The following is a 14,876-nucleotide window of genomic DNA, read 5'->3' as shown; positions in this document are numbered from 1 at the left end:
AAATATGTGAATATACCACATTATTTTAAATAGGAAATTCCAGCAAAGCAGTTGCTGCATTTATTATTTTTGGTCTTACAACTAGGGGAACGGCTTGGGGGACAGTGGAATTTTATACTGAATAAGGCAGGTTTGGGGTTTTTTTTTTAAGTCATCAGGTTTCTGTGTTAGAAACACATCCACTGCAATACAGATGAGTTATTCTATCCATATAGTACCATTGTTTCCTTTTCCCTTGTACACTACCTTGTATATGACAGTCTCAGTCAGATCTCAGAATATAAAAGATTAGGTTTATGCAAGTTAAATGTTAACCAAGGGTAAAAAATACAGAAAGGACAAAGTTTACTCTTGTGTTAATAATTTACTAGCTACTGAAGAGAAAAATGAAGAAGGGTTTTGATATTTTTAACAGGACTGATTAATGATCAGGAATGTCAAAATTTGAAGCTTAGATAAATTTCCACCCATTTGGATGCCTTTCCACACCTCCTTGTCCTAGCAAAGGAATTCTCAGGAGAACAGGGTCTGACAAGGCTTCTTGCTTTGCATCCAAACAGATTACAAAAAAAGCAAAGATTTTTTCCTTATAATTCTGGCTCAGCGTAGGAAACATAGGAAAACGGGCAGCTAAGCACGACAAGAGGTGATGCTTGTGACTCTAAACAAGCTCAAGATTGGCTCTATCATCCACCTACACCCAGTTACCCCTAAGGATGAAGTTTCACCCAGCTTTGTACATTATATGGCTGCAATCCTGAAGTGAGTTTAGCAGAAGCACACAGTCCGCCACACGCGTGAGGCTGTGCAGGCAGTTCCTGCCGGGCACTGAATTCCGTGCGTGTAGACTGCACCGCGGGCACACGAGTGTCAGCGAAGAACAGGAATCTGCCCGACGGAACTGGTTACAAGACTGAGTGGGGTCCCAGCTTGCTCTTCCTCTTTGGTATTCCTATTTTATGTTACCATGGGATTGTCTGATTTACACAGAACACTATTATTCCAGCCTGTGAACCTATACTCAATACCACATCATCTTTTAATAATTCCCTTTCTTCAGTGCTGCCAATTGTCTTTATTTTCTTATGAGCTCTGTGACACTCAAAATCTTTCTTAACACTGAGCTCCTCAAATCAAACGATCACACATGCATCTCAGCTTTCATTTTAAAACCATTTTTTGTGTGAAGAAAAAAAAAAAGTAATTGACACACCCAAAAGACATGGATGTTTGAAGGGGGGGGGAGGGAAAAGCAGCATTTCCTTAAAAGCCTGTCCGTCTCTTCAGAACTGTGCCTATAGTTTTTTTCAGTGCTGCCTCATCTGTTTCAATGACTGCCTAAGATGAGATTTAGTGTAAAATACTTTAGAAGTGTTAAGGAATGAATCGTATATTCCTCAAGTAAATATGAATCTAAGTTTTTAAACACATACAATAAATGACAAGATTTGTAATAAAAGAGACATTATCAGACTAACAGAGAACACACAGGCTACTTCCAACCGCCCTTTTGTCTGCTCTCAAAACCACAAGGGCCAGATCCAACTACATACACGCTGGTGGCTCTTTGACATGCCTCAGGTCATGTATGTACAAAGGGCAACGGATGCTCATACATATTGCAGATGTACTTGAAAAGGGAAGAGGAATCTTTTAAAAATTTGGTCCTAGTTCATCTCTCAATGACTTTGGTGCAAATCCATAAACCTGGATTTCTGACTTCCTGGGAGATGTACGTATTTCACCTCTGACTGAATCCATGGGAAGTTGTGGTGCTGAATACCTGAACACCTTAGCATCAGGTGGAAACCCCCAATCCTGCCAATGCTTATATACTTCCTTAATTTCAACCCTGTGCAGTGACATACATGCACTGGAGTTATTGCACAAGCTCAAACATGGACAGGACAGTGACACCTGTGACATGGGTCAAGTCACCATACCACCTTCCTTCAAGCCTAGAGAGGAGAAGAGCCTCATCTCACTGGAAAGGTAAATACGCACATAACGCCTAGACACACCAAGATGAAAATAAACCCTGATGTAAAACAGCAATAGTAACATAAGAAGCTTTTTTAAAAGACTGAGCCCTTTTCACAAGTCATGAAAGTAATCATTGAGCAAAAAAGTTCTTTTTATTTTATTAAAGAAACGGAATCTTTCATGTATTCATGTTTCATCTGAGATTAAAGAAGGCAAAAATCCATCTGCAGTGGTAGTACTACAGGTCAAACATATGCCACCTGTAAAGCTAATGCAGCTAAAATGACTGCCTGCCCTCCCCATCTGCAACTCCACCGTGGCTGCCGGCCGGGCAGCACATCGCTGCGTGTGCTGTGCAAGGAGATTTCCGCAGGGAAAGGCCGTGCCATTTCCTCCGGAGCGCTTCCAAGCCAAGAAGAAAGCCTCCCTGTGAGGTATCATAAACAAACTCTTGACATGCCTTTATGATGCTGCCCCAGGGAATACATTAAAAACACACAGCAGAGGAGCTCAGAATTGCTGGAACAGCTTGAGATAACCCTTGCCCTGGATGGTGCGACTGCTCTTGCAGCCGAGCATCCCCTCCCCATTCCTGCGCTGCCCCGCGTCTCTGCAGAGCTGTGCCGACAGACTAACGGCCGGGGAGAGTGATCACCACCGCAGAAAAACTGCGTTTTCCCCTTCCAACACAGCCCACGTCACCTGGCAAGCAAGGGGAGGGCTCGCCAGCAGAGGTACAAAATGATCTCAATACAACTGGGTGCAGGAACCTCCTGTGCTCTGCGGCCAGTTCCTGCAGCAGTAAAAAATAGCTGGGAAGCGGAAGGCCCTAACAGGGCAGTAAATGTCATCACAGCAGCTTCTACAGGTGCTTCCCTGCTCTGTGTGAAGAAGATATGGACAGTGTCTTTGCCTTGGAGACTCAGATGATTTATGGTACCAAAATGCACTGCAGCACGCAACAGCAGTAAGTCAGTGAAACTGCTTTTCTTTCCTGTGCTTTCTCAAGCAAGCCAATTTAAATGATCCCATACTGCCTCAGCATTCAGCTGCTAAAGCAGAATCAATTGCTAAAGCTTGAGGAACACAAATTTGCTCAGAAGCAAAGAGCAGCCCGTTACCCACCGAACCACAGCCACGAGAGTTACTTGGGTTTAGAGCTTCAATAGGAAAAAGGAGGTGACATAAGAAATGCAAGTTCCTCCCTTTTCAAGACCGATCATGGCATGTAAAATAGTAGTGTGAGACTGTCTACAGACCTCAACCTTTGAAAAAGCAGCACTTTAGGTTTTGTCTGCACTTTTACTAGCAGGACGGCTGTTGGCTGCACAGAGAATCCGAGCAGAGACAGGCTCCTGACACACGTGTTAAACACTGCCCTGCCTTGGCCTTTTGGATGGGAAGGCAAAACGTTGCTGAAAACCCTGGTGGGCCCTGGCTGTGAGCAGGTCTCCCAGCTTTGCTGCTTTGGCTGGAGCAGGGGTCCCTGCTGCTGCCTCTGTGGGCAGAGGGGAGCAGAGCATTTGGAAACCTTGCAGCAGGAAGCCTTTCTATCGGCAACTGAAACATCCATTCCAGAGACCATCGACAGAAACCTGCTACCTAGGTCCTGGAGAAGCCCAAAGCCACCCTTCTCAGCCACCTGAGCCCGACGGTCCTGGGTGGCTGCAGCCAGTGCGCCAGGGTTCCCGGTCCCTCTCCCACCCAGCTCCTCAACTCACTCTCAGGTCACCTTCCTCAAGGGCTAATTTTCCAACAAATGGAGATTATCACCATACTCTTCTAAAACAAAACAAAGAAACACCTTAAAATGCCAGGGTTTTTCACAGATCAGAAAATCCCATCACGGGGTGCAGAGGAACGGAGCAATGAGGGTGAGAGAGCGCAGAAAATGCTTATGAGAAAAAGTGTTTTCAGGATACTACTCTCTTCATCATCAAAAAACTCAACGATGTATTGTGAGATTTAAATCTTCCCCTGCAGTGACCGGATAGCACTGCTCCAGTGCATGAAACCAATATAATTTAATTTTGCATTATTGAAAGTCTAGAAACCAGTATAAATCATGAAAAGTAGAGATTTTTCCTCACTTCCTCAACATTTACATTTCAAGGCAATATACAATTCAAGACAGTTTGTTTACACAACTCTAAATTCTTAACAGGGGTGTTAAAGCATTTACAGTCAACTGAAAATATCTGCACAGGATGAAAAAAAGAGTAGCAGCCTAAGGCAATTATGCAGCCAGAACAAATGGAAACCCAGAGCAGGGATGAACACTTAGGAAGAGCTGGAACTGGCCACGAATACATGAAATTACCGAGGAGCTCTATATGGCATCTCCTTTTGGAGCACATTCAGTCTCCTGGAAAAGGGTCAAATGCAGCCTGTGCCTTACGAACGACAATTTCACCAGAGTCAACCGAGCTCTACTGGCTTGTACCAAGGCTCAATTTGGTCCGGTAACTCCAGGGGTAGGGGTGAGTCACGTTAATATCATACACATTGTAAATTCTTACTCAAAATCTTGCACCAAGCAACATTATTTTATATTAAATTGGACTCCAGGATACTGACACAAATTGCAGTCTCTCTGAGACTATTTTGCCTGGAGAAAGATTGAAAGTAAATGCTGGAAAATCCCCCCAACTATACGGGGGCAATTCTGCACTCACCTGTTGAAGTAACAAGTAACCACTGCCCCCGCAATTGTCATCTGCTGACAGGCAAGAATGAATTCACTAGTCCAGATAAGGCCAACGAAATGATACCATGCCATGTAGGAAATTCCGGACAGAGCTCTGTATTCTACCTGTCCTCCTGAAGCAGTCTGCGCAGTACCTGGAGTTGGGATTACACCACTGTATTATTATAACGCACCAGACCAGAGAGAGGAGAAAAGAAAAAAAAAAAAAAAAAGGACACATAAATGCTTCTGTACCCTTTTTCTTAACTTTCCTTCAATAAAATTATTAACAAAAATAATTCAGGTGCTACTCAGTTCTGTCCGTTCTAACAGAGTGCCAAGCTTTTGTAATTCAAACAGAATTTTGAAAAATAAAATTTCACAAAAAGCAAAAGTTTGGGTTTAAATTGGGATTGAGACATATCTGCCAACAAAGTCAAGAGTTCATCTACAAAATAGTAAAGATTTATGAGAAAACATTACCGAAGATTTGAGTAATCAAATGTTTCAGAAGTAAAAGTATTTCTTAATTTTCTTAATTCAAATGTGAAAAAAATTCATAGTTATGAAATGCTTTAGATTTTTTTTATAAGAAGCAAAAGAGAAAGACTGCAGAAAAATATAAAAGATGCGTCACATACCACTGCAACAAAACAAAACAATTATTTTAACTACTATCACTAATTATAACTATGGCAAATAGTTTTCTGTTCTCTATACTTTGCAATCTTTGTGCAAAATGCAGGCACATAAAGCTGACATCTGTACGGCAGGATATGCTGCAGGGTTACTACTGTATTCAGGAACACTGACAAATTGACTTATTCAAGCTAAAAAGAAATTGCCTCCGCTTCTCTTAGTAACAAAGGATTTATTCCATATTCAATAGATGGCTTTTCACACAAGGTGGGGGTAACTCAGTTAACTTAGCAATCAGACCTTTCCCTACGCAATTCTATTTACGCCACTTGACTCTGAAGTCTACTCAAGGGATAACGCCATCGGGACATTTATTCCTAGTGAAAAGTCTCTAGGTCCATAACCTGCTATGTTTTTAGTTTACCACACCTTAAGTCTATTAACCTTAAAGATAAACATGTTCACAGAATAAAACAATCTCTGGAGGTGAGCAGTTTCTTATTCTAACTCCATGAAAGAAATAACAAAGCGAGACATGGAACTGTCTATTACTGCTACAACGGCATTGTAACTTAAGCTTTACCACTCCACGGTCTCCCACGGGACAGCACATCACCTTCAAGTTCAAAACTACCACAGATACAAAGCTACCTATGAAATGCTTCACTTATTTCTGTCCTATTTTTCTATAGTCACAGAGTTCATACTCAACGGTAGCTAAAAGTAGAAACAATAAAGCTTTGCTCTCAGCAATACCATCGGGTCTAGACAAGCTTTATAAGTCTTCAGAACCAAGGTCCGTTTTGTCTGTAAATTATGAAAAATATTCATCTAGATCATAGTAGCACTGCAAAATTATTTTAAAGTCCTTTGACAGGATCAAAAATCACTACATCGGTGCATAATTATTATACAGTTTAAATATGTATCTGCATAAAATAAATTGAATTATTTTACTCCTATAACATTAGCACTACAAGAAACTCATCCCTCTCAGACGCTGAGAGAAGAGCTATTTGCTATTCAGAGGCAAGAAGAAAAGAGTAAGTCTGTGAATAGATTTATAGCCTACAAACTAAGCATTCTTCCCAGAGCTAAATCAATCTTATTCTCAGCACTCTTGTAATCAAGAGCTGCATCCATCAACACAGCACAGCTGGCCTCAAGGAGGAGTGTGTAGGTTCTGTGTGTCAGACTTGTTCTTCAAGGCAGCCTTTGCTGAAGCGCAAACACAGACATATGGGCCAGCTATTTTATTTTCCGAAGGGAAATCTGAGCTAACCAGGCAAGCTCTTTGCAGTGCTGTACGGTTGGTCATTCACAGAAATACTGTTGCTTCCATTATATTCAAATGTATTTTAAGCCTGTGAAATGCAAGATACTTGATGGTGTGAAAAAGCTACTACTCAGATCTCTTCCGCCCTGGTTTTAAGACTGGATGCAACCTGCAAGTTTGGAGGCCCTGGATCGCCATTTTCTGCAGCACACACAACTAGCCAAATGTGATCATTAACCATCGCCTACAGCCCTTACTGAGGGAACTCGTGCAAATGACAGGTCAATGAGATACAAAAAGGCCTCCTACCTCCCCATTTTTATGGGGAGACATTATGCCATTTGGTAGCAGAATTAAGCACGTTTTCCCCCATACAATCCACCTGGACATTTCCCAAAAAAAAGGCACATTTCAGGCTTTGCTTCTGTAGTTTTTCATGAAGACTGACAAATGTATGTACGGTAAACTAATTCTCTTTGCTTTTTACCAGCCTACTGAAATAACCACCCGCAGTAACGCCCGTGATGGCTCGATGGCCGGCCTCACAGACGCGGATGTGCAGAGCGCTGTGCTCTGCTGCACAGAAACCAGGCACGTCCACTGGCGAGTTCACCATCGATCGTGTTGCTGTCTAGGTACGGTAAACTGGTTTTGTTACTTCCCAGAAATCTGTTTACCAATGTGAACACCTGTGTCTGATTCCCTGTCTTCTGGGCCTACTGTACATGCATAATTTTGTCAACAGAATTACATGCAATGCTATTTTTCATATTTCAGTCTTAGTAGCACAGATAAACTTTAAAGCTATGCTAGATACCCTGTTGAGAGAAGTGTATGTCATTTTCCTCCTCACTCCACTGTGGTCTCTCTGTTCATACAAGCTAAACTTTCTCAATAAAGCCTTGAAACATGGTTTATTTTGTTAACAGAATATTTTTCTCCAACCACATAATCACAAATCTGTCTGGTGTACTGTGCACTCTCAGTGATAACATCAAGAAGTCAGCAAAGAACTGTTGTCCTGACAGCTGAACCACCAAATCTGAAAACCTCTGATCAGTACAAACCCCGATCTGCTGCCAACACTTCAAAGAAGTGTTGTCAGCAATGCAAACGGGCACAAGTGCTTGTAGCAGAATTCAGAGGAGTTTCTCCGTCCGACTCCGCAGCCCAGTGGTGTCGGCGCAATGCAACGAGACACATTCAGCGTGCACAGGCAGGAGTGAATTAGCTGCATTTCGACACTTTCCGATGCTCTTACTCGGCAACTGCTGCTGCAAGGTTTTGCTGATGCCTGGAGCAGCAGGCTGCTGTAAGGGACGAAAACTCCTGGGAAGTCTAGTTCAGCAGTTTCCGTATCGGAAACAAAGAACCACTGACCAGAGAATAGCGAGAGCCTGTTTATCAGTTCCTGTTAACATGAAAATATGATGTGCCCTTCCCACTGCTAAGTGAGGAAAGGTTCTGGCATCATACACTGAATCGCCGTCCTTCCTGCAACATAACTTATTGTGTTATTTTATTTAGATTTTTTTCCTTGCAGTGGTATTTACAGCTAAGCTAGCTGGCTGTAATTGGAATGTCAAGGACCCTGCAGGAAATACATTTTTATTGCTGGCTTTGCTGCTGCGCAGCTTTATGTGGCAGTTTTATTGCTCGCTTGCCTGTAGGATGCACCTTCATTACACGAAAAATCTCACACCGCTTTCTCATCCCCCATTACTGTATTGACGCCGTGTGGACTTCACAGCTCCCGCACGCTGGGAAGCTGAACGACATGCTTTGCTGTGCCACCGCCACTTCAGTGCTGCAGTGAAACGCCGCACCAATTAGCAAACAATAAAACTCAATAACCCTCAGACATATCAGCTTTTCCAAAGCGCAGCTGAATTCCATTCCTAGCCAGCTAATGGTTCTAACTGGTGCCACTGTTTGTGCTGTCTCGAGTCTCATGGAGTCTGGCATTTCTCCTAGTTTTCTAGGTCTGGAATTCACTCCACCTCCGCTGATCTTACAGATTCTGAATTACCAAGGTACTTAAGCAGGTGCCTACCTTAAAATGCATAAGTAGACCCACTGATTTTAATAGGATTATCCATGTGTTTCAAGTTAGTCATGTGCATAAGTACCTTTTCCAAGTGTGGGCTCTAGTCTTTTATAGCTCCCAAGAAATTAATCTTTTCTCAGAGTAACACTAACTTTTGGAGGGGATGTAAATAAGGTGTCTGTGTGGTCGCATAACGATCAGGTGCACCACAGCTGAAGCGAGGATCAAGTGCTCCAGAGCTGAAAGATGCGGAGATGCTATAAATGCTATATATAACTAGTGAAGATTCAAGGAAAATGTTAAGAACAGGTGCAGCACAGCAGCAAGCCAATTTCACTTGCCATCTCTCTGTGTTAGACAAAAAGACTAGTGTCTTTGCAAACATTTCATTTATTCAGCTTTCTTGGTATATTTGCATTTAAAATACAGTCTGCATAGCCCCAGAAAATATATTTGTGAGAATAAAAAGCCAAAGTGTCAATACCAAGAAAACCTTCACCTGTATTTTACAAACTGAATCCTGGATACGCAACTAACTTTGTCATCGGAGAAAACCAAATTGCTCAAAGAGAGCACATCTTGGGAGATCTTCAGAGAAGTACTCTCGGCTGCTGCAAAAAGTCCCCAAAACTCAAAATCAAGAGAAATGTCTTCCATTTACAGGGAGATTGTAGAAAACTAGTAGAAAATACAAAGCTGTTCCACCAATGCATTATTAACCATACAGTACTACATTTATTTATTTCAACAGGCTGTAAGTACTAGTCATCCTAGAACAGCAAAACGACCCCCAATGAGCTCCTGTACTCTGAGCTGCCTTAACAGGCAGCATTTCAGAGTACTTGGATTTGGGTTGAAAATTGGAAATAAAACCTAAAGGAATACCCTCAATACCCAATCTAGCCTACTGTTCATTTGTCCCAGGTTTTGAACTACAAAACAAATCTGAGGCAGAGGATGGACCTGGAAATCCAAACTACTATCATACCCCTTGCTGACTCTGACCTCCTGTGGCACCTCGACAAATCTCCTCATCCTGAGAGCAGGATAAAACAGTCCCTCACTACCTCCCCACATCACTAAAAGGCTAAAACTGCCTTTGTTGTCTTCGAACTCCTCTCGGGAGCAGTTACTCCCTAATCAGAGCAGCTGTAAACAACCGAGCGGCTTCAGAAGAAACTTTCTCCCACTACTTTATCGGCACCTAGCGGGCGCTGACGCTGCTGCAGCTCATTTACATGTTATTTACATAAACCCCTCAGCCCCTGGACTTGGTTAAGAACTCTGTTCACACCTGTTGGGTGACAACAGCCACCATTTAACGTAGAAAGCTTAACAAAAAGAATAATTACAAATACAAGTGATAAAATCAATAGAATCGAGTTTTAACCAGAAAAATAATCGAATACGTAGAGTGGCATTTTGCTATCTGCATTCACGCTTAGGCTGTAACTTAGAATTGATTTGGATTTTATCTATCAAATGCACATTCTCTTCTAAATATTAACACGCTAAGTGTTAACAGAAAAATCTTACAAGGATTGACATCTCCACTAAAAATATCCCGGCAGAAGATCTCAGTCAAAACATATGATTTATTGGATTCCTCATAGGAGCAATATATTGACAGTTAAGTGCCTGGAAATGACCTTCCCTTCTCATGCTAAATCTGCCAAAAGTCAATTCTTTCAAAACTGAGCACGTCCTAGAAACTTTAACATCTGTGCAGCAAGGTTATGCTGCCTTCTGTGCTGTACTGTTTGTACCACGCGCTGGAAACATCAGCATTCCGATTATGCTAGGGAGAAGACAAAAAATAAAATACCTTTGAGCCAGAAGACGTGAGCTGCACTACGAATGTAACAGCAGGTCATAAACTGTTTGAATCCTACTCTCCAAGCAGGCAGAAAAAAAACTAAAATAAAAAAAAGGTTGAATGGAAATGTCTAGCAGGAAACAGAATATAACCTATGAAAGAAAATGGCACAACATGGAAAAAGCATTAAAAAGCCTCTCAAAGGCAGTTTTCATTGGGTTTTATTTCCCTGTGAATACATGTGGAATTTGCTTTCAGATATAATGCACAAGTCACTACTTTCCTGCAAAGCCTGTAAAAGCATCCAGGAAATACCTGACTGATTCCCGACCCTGCACTTATCATCAAGCTGTTTCTGTCATATGAGCTAAAATATTTCTGCTCTTCTAATGATTGCTGTGTTTCCAAAAGCTTTTGAATGCAACAGACTCAGCTGGCATTTTCTAAATTTAGACCTAACAAGGGCAAGCTTCACATCCTTATGTGTGCATATTAAGAGCACCAGCAAATACATTCCTGTGGGTAATGGGCCAGCTCAGCTTAACATCAAGGATGTAATATTTCCTTTAATAGTTCTTGTTAATTATATATTTAGCAAACCTGCATGTTCTCATTCATTTTATTCATCTGCTACTAGATTTACTATATTTGATGTTTATCTTAAATTGCATCTGATCCAACCAGGTGCACGAAAGGAACAGTTAGCTGATAGCTCAGGCGATCCTCCTTCCTCTGAAGGGCTGGTCTGAACCAGTGAGAAGGTACCCCACAAGGCCAGTTTGAAAATTACTGCTGCCTGGCTGATAGGTGCGCAAATGGGATGAAGATTTTTGCAGAAAAGCTAACAACACACAAAGCTGTGCCTAGCACGTACTGCTGCCTCCGTAAGGGGAAAATCCACCTCAGAGGAGTGTGGAGAAGGAATATCCACGGCACTGAAAGTGAAGTGAATCTGCTTGTCTATTTAGTGAGCCAGGAACAACTCCCACAGAGACTGTAGGTTGGATATTGTGCCTTGCTAGGTCTGACCATTTTGCAGGAGAAGCCGTTTATCAGCCAGACAAGTGGCTTCAAGCAGCCATTTCTGACAGACATGAGCTACCGGGGGAAAGGCAGCAGAAACAGAGAGACCCTTGCAAACCTGAATGGCTCTGCAGTGAAAGCTGGAGGGAAACAGATCCTACTCTAGCCTAAGCAATGGGTGAGTGATTCGCAATGCCAGCAGGGACTCGGACAGACGGCTCTCATGCTACAAGTGAAGTGGGTCTTCAGAGCCAGAATTAACAGGGAGAGACTGAGATGGAAGCAGTTGTGATGGAAGAGGAGTGAGGTACCTGACCCATGGAGGTGGTGAATATGGCCAGCTCTGCCAAATGGGCTCAGCTACAGAAAAGCTGGAGGCTCTTCTGGCCTAGCAGGGACCTGTAAGTCTGTACAGAGTTACTGCAGCCACCATCTCAAGGGGTGGTGGAAACACAAGATAGAATGGTAACACAGAAGCATTCGAAAAGCTCTGCTGCATTTGGTTTTCCACACAGAAACCACTGCCAAGATTCAGAAAATAGAAAACCTATGAATAAATATGGGAATGACAAAAAACTGCCTCTCTCCACATCAATTCTGCATCAGCTCCAACCCAAAAGACAACAACTGACTCCTAGCCGTGGCCCCAGAAATTTAAAATGAAAAAGCCCAACCTCCAAATCATAATGCTTCCTATGTCCAAAGGCTGGTGTCCGCATGAGGAGTTATCCACAGAGCTATGCAGTTTAGCTTCCCAGCTTTGGGTGAAGTTGCACAGAAGAACAACCTCCCCCTTCCTTGGACGGCATGACGCTGGGCCAAGGGACAGCATCCAAATCACCCTGGTTCAATCAGTGACAGATCTTATAGCGGTACATCCCCCAGTAATACCACTGCCATACTTAAAATCTGTTCTTGCAGATCCATCATAGAGATTATTTCTACAGAGCACATCCCCTACAACTGCAAGAACCTGTGTATTAATCCAAATACCATTGTACCAGTCTAAATAATGATAGCAGTTGTCACCAAACTACTGCTCAGAAACAACATTCTGCCTCCACGACAATTGGACATTGTTTATAGTCAGAGGAGATTAACATTCTCATTTGCTGCACTAAAAGCTGTCTCCCCCCTCCTGTTACTTTTTTCATTTAAATACATCAAACATATACTGTATCTACCACAATCTAATCATACATTAAGTAATTGAGAAAGAAAAAACAACTAAAGTCCACCTATAGGAGCAAAAAATCTCTCTTCTGTAGTGCCATAGTTCTGTGAGTCATAGCAATGTCGAAGACTTCAACAAGAGGGGGAAAAAAAAGAGAAAGAAAGAGTAACAAAAATAAAAAAAAGGAAAGAGTTAACACAGCTCTGGAACAATGCTAGCCCACATTTTGTACACTAACACCAGGAGGTCCCATATTTAAGAAGTGAACTTCGGAAACAAACAGCATTCATCCAAAAACATGGAAAGCATATACTTACCTGCAGTTCCTAAACTAAGTAGTACAGCAACCCAAAACAGCCAGAACACAATGAGAATCAGAAAGGTCCAGAGTGGTTGGAACAGGAGGAAAGGAATTCTGCCAATGATTTTACCAACAATCCGAAAGAGCTGTACAGTGAACTGAAGCCTCCTTCTTAGTACAAACATAAGGGAAAGCAGAACAACCTGTTACAGGAAATAAAAAGAGTTGGGGTTTTTTTCCTTATGAAAAGTATCAGAGTTGTCAAATATGGCACAGATTTCACAAAGACACGACAATAAGGCATTTTACACAAACTTATTGCACGCTGGAAAAGCTTTCTGAGACATAGCCTATATTGTCAAAGAGCCTGTGGATTAAAATCTGATTTTCTGAAATCATTACTGCTGTTTCTTTAAAACACAAGAGAATTCATAAAACTCTCACTCACTCAATGGAAACAGTCTGCTTTGCCTTACAGCAAACACAAATGTACTTTATATGTTACACATTGCTTTCATATACCCTGTATGTCATGAACATTTAAACTTTCTTCCTACTCAGGCCAGCTTGGCACTGCTCACAACGGCAGGAGGACCGCTCCTCTGCTGCAGAAAGCACAGCAGCACAACCAAACTAATTGGAGAACTGTGTATGTATGAAAGCAAAGCAGACATAAAATGAATCCTCATTTAAATAAATATTTTTTCTCAAAGTAAAAAAAAAACAACAGCAACAAAACCTGAGCCAAAATCCCCACAGTGTCCCCAGTTCTTTGTATATGACAAGGAACTATGAGCAGCAATTAAAAGAGAAGTCGGAATCTATAAAATAATAAATGCAACCAGTGGCAGCGCTTCAGTAGTTTTCTTGCCTGCTCTAGAAAGAAGCTGCCAGCTCTGAAGAGAAACGTGACCTGCAGCAGTGGATGTTCTGCAAGCGACCGTCAGCTGTACTGGAACACACGTGCATACAAAGGAACCTTTTCTTACCCCTTTAGTATCAACAGAAGTAAAAAGGCTGTAACTTACAGAGGATATAAAAAAAAAATCTGATCCATGACACATTTATATTTGTCACTGTAAACTGTCAGACTGTTCACATCTGGTGAATTCCAGTCTGCAGATCCTGCTCTGCTGTAAGAAAACAGAACAATCACTTTGACAAATGTGCCATGAAGTACAAATTGTCTGCACACTCATATTGAGCAATGACTCCTTTAACATTGCAACATCACAGTGAAAAAATCACTTTAAAAGTTGCAAGCCACACTCAGATTTTCTGTTGGGAAACAACGTTGATGAGAAAAAAGCAGAATTTAACCCCATAACTCGAGGTCTAGACACTGTTGCCTGTGCTTCACTGCCCCTTTCGTTGTAGAGCTGCCACCCCTTTCTCCTACTGACAGAGCAGGCTGAATCCACAGATCTCACGTTCATAGCGAGCCAGTGCCCCTCTGTTCATTCTACAGGATTCTCTGGTTAGCTGATGCGGAAAAGAATGGGGATGGAGCACAGCTCTTGCATTTCTACAGCACCAATGCCAGCACCGTTTGTACAGGGCTGAAGCGTGGCAGAGCCCTTTGCTGACAAATTTCACAGAAGATATAAAACTATGTAAATGAGCGTAAGCAGATCTTGAAATTGATTCTCATTTTCAAATTTGAAAGGAATGAGGAGTTACTTTTCCTGTTGCAGAACCACTGTAGCTCAAGTTTTCAAGTTACAGCCTGTGCCGTTGCTGAGGGTAAAGCGCTACTTACGGTAACTATTGTCGAGAAGACAGCATATCCAAGTAAAAATTTTACATTTTCCTTTTCTGTTTCCAGTTCAGTGCTGGGATCATTCCTGTAGTCATAATAGAGCCACCAGAGAACACCTGAGACAACTGAGCAAAGAAGAGCAGCGTGAAGGCGGGCGGCGCTGCCCGGGCTG

General features: G+C 42.2%; 1 protein-coding gene across 4 annotated transcripts in view; it reads right to left on the bottom strand.

Moving 5' to 3' along the window:
* Positions 1–14,876, bottom strand: part of SLC44A3 (solute carrier family 44 member 3) — a 41,147-nt gene that overhangs the window by 17,315 nt on the left and 8,956 nt on the right. For all 4 annotated transcript variants that reach the window (XR_010072275.1, XM_063344192.1, XM_063344193.1 and 1 more), the window contains 3 exons: positions 14,705–14,829; positions 12,962–13,148; positions 4,659–4,824 (listed from right to left, as the gene is read on the bottom strand). Coding sequence is in view for 3 of the 4 variants with exons in the window: in XM_063344192.1 (XP_063200262.1) it covers positions 4,659–4,824; positions 12,962–13,148; positions 14,705–14,829 (478 nt within the window). In the remaining variant the exon portion in view is untranslated. The remainder of the gene's footprint in view (positions 1–4,658; positions 4,825–12,961; positions 13,149–14,704; positions 14,830–14,876) is intronic.

The sequence above is a fragment of the Chroicocephalus ridibundus genome, chromosome 8, assembly GCF_963924245.1.
Source record: "Chroicocephalus ridibundus chromosome 8, bChrRid1.1, whole genome shotgun sequence".
NCBI classification, from domain to species: Eukaryota; Metazoa; Chordata; class Aves; order Charadriiformes; family Laridae; genus Chroicocephalus; species Chroicocephalus ridibundus.
Note: the sequence above shows the minus strand (reverse complement) of the source record. Positions and strands in the feature narration are given on the sequence as shown.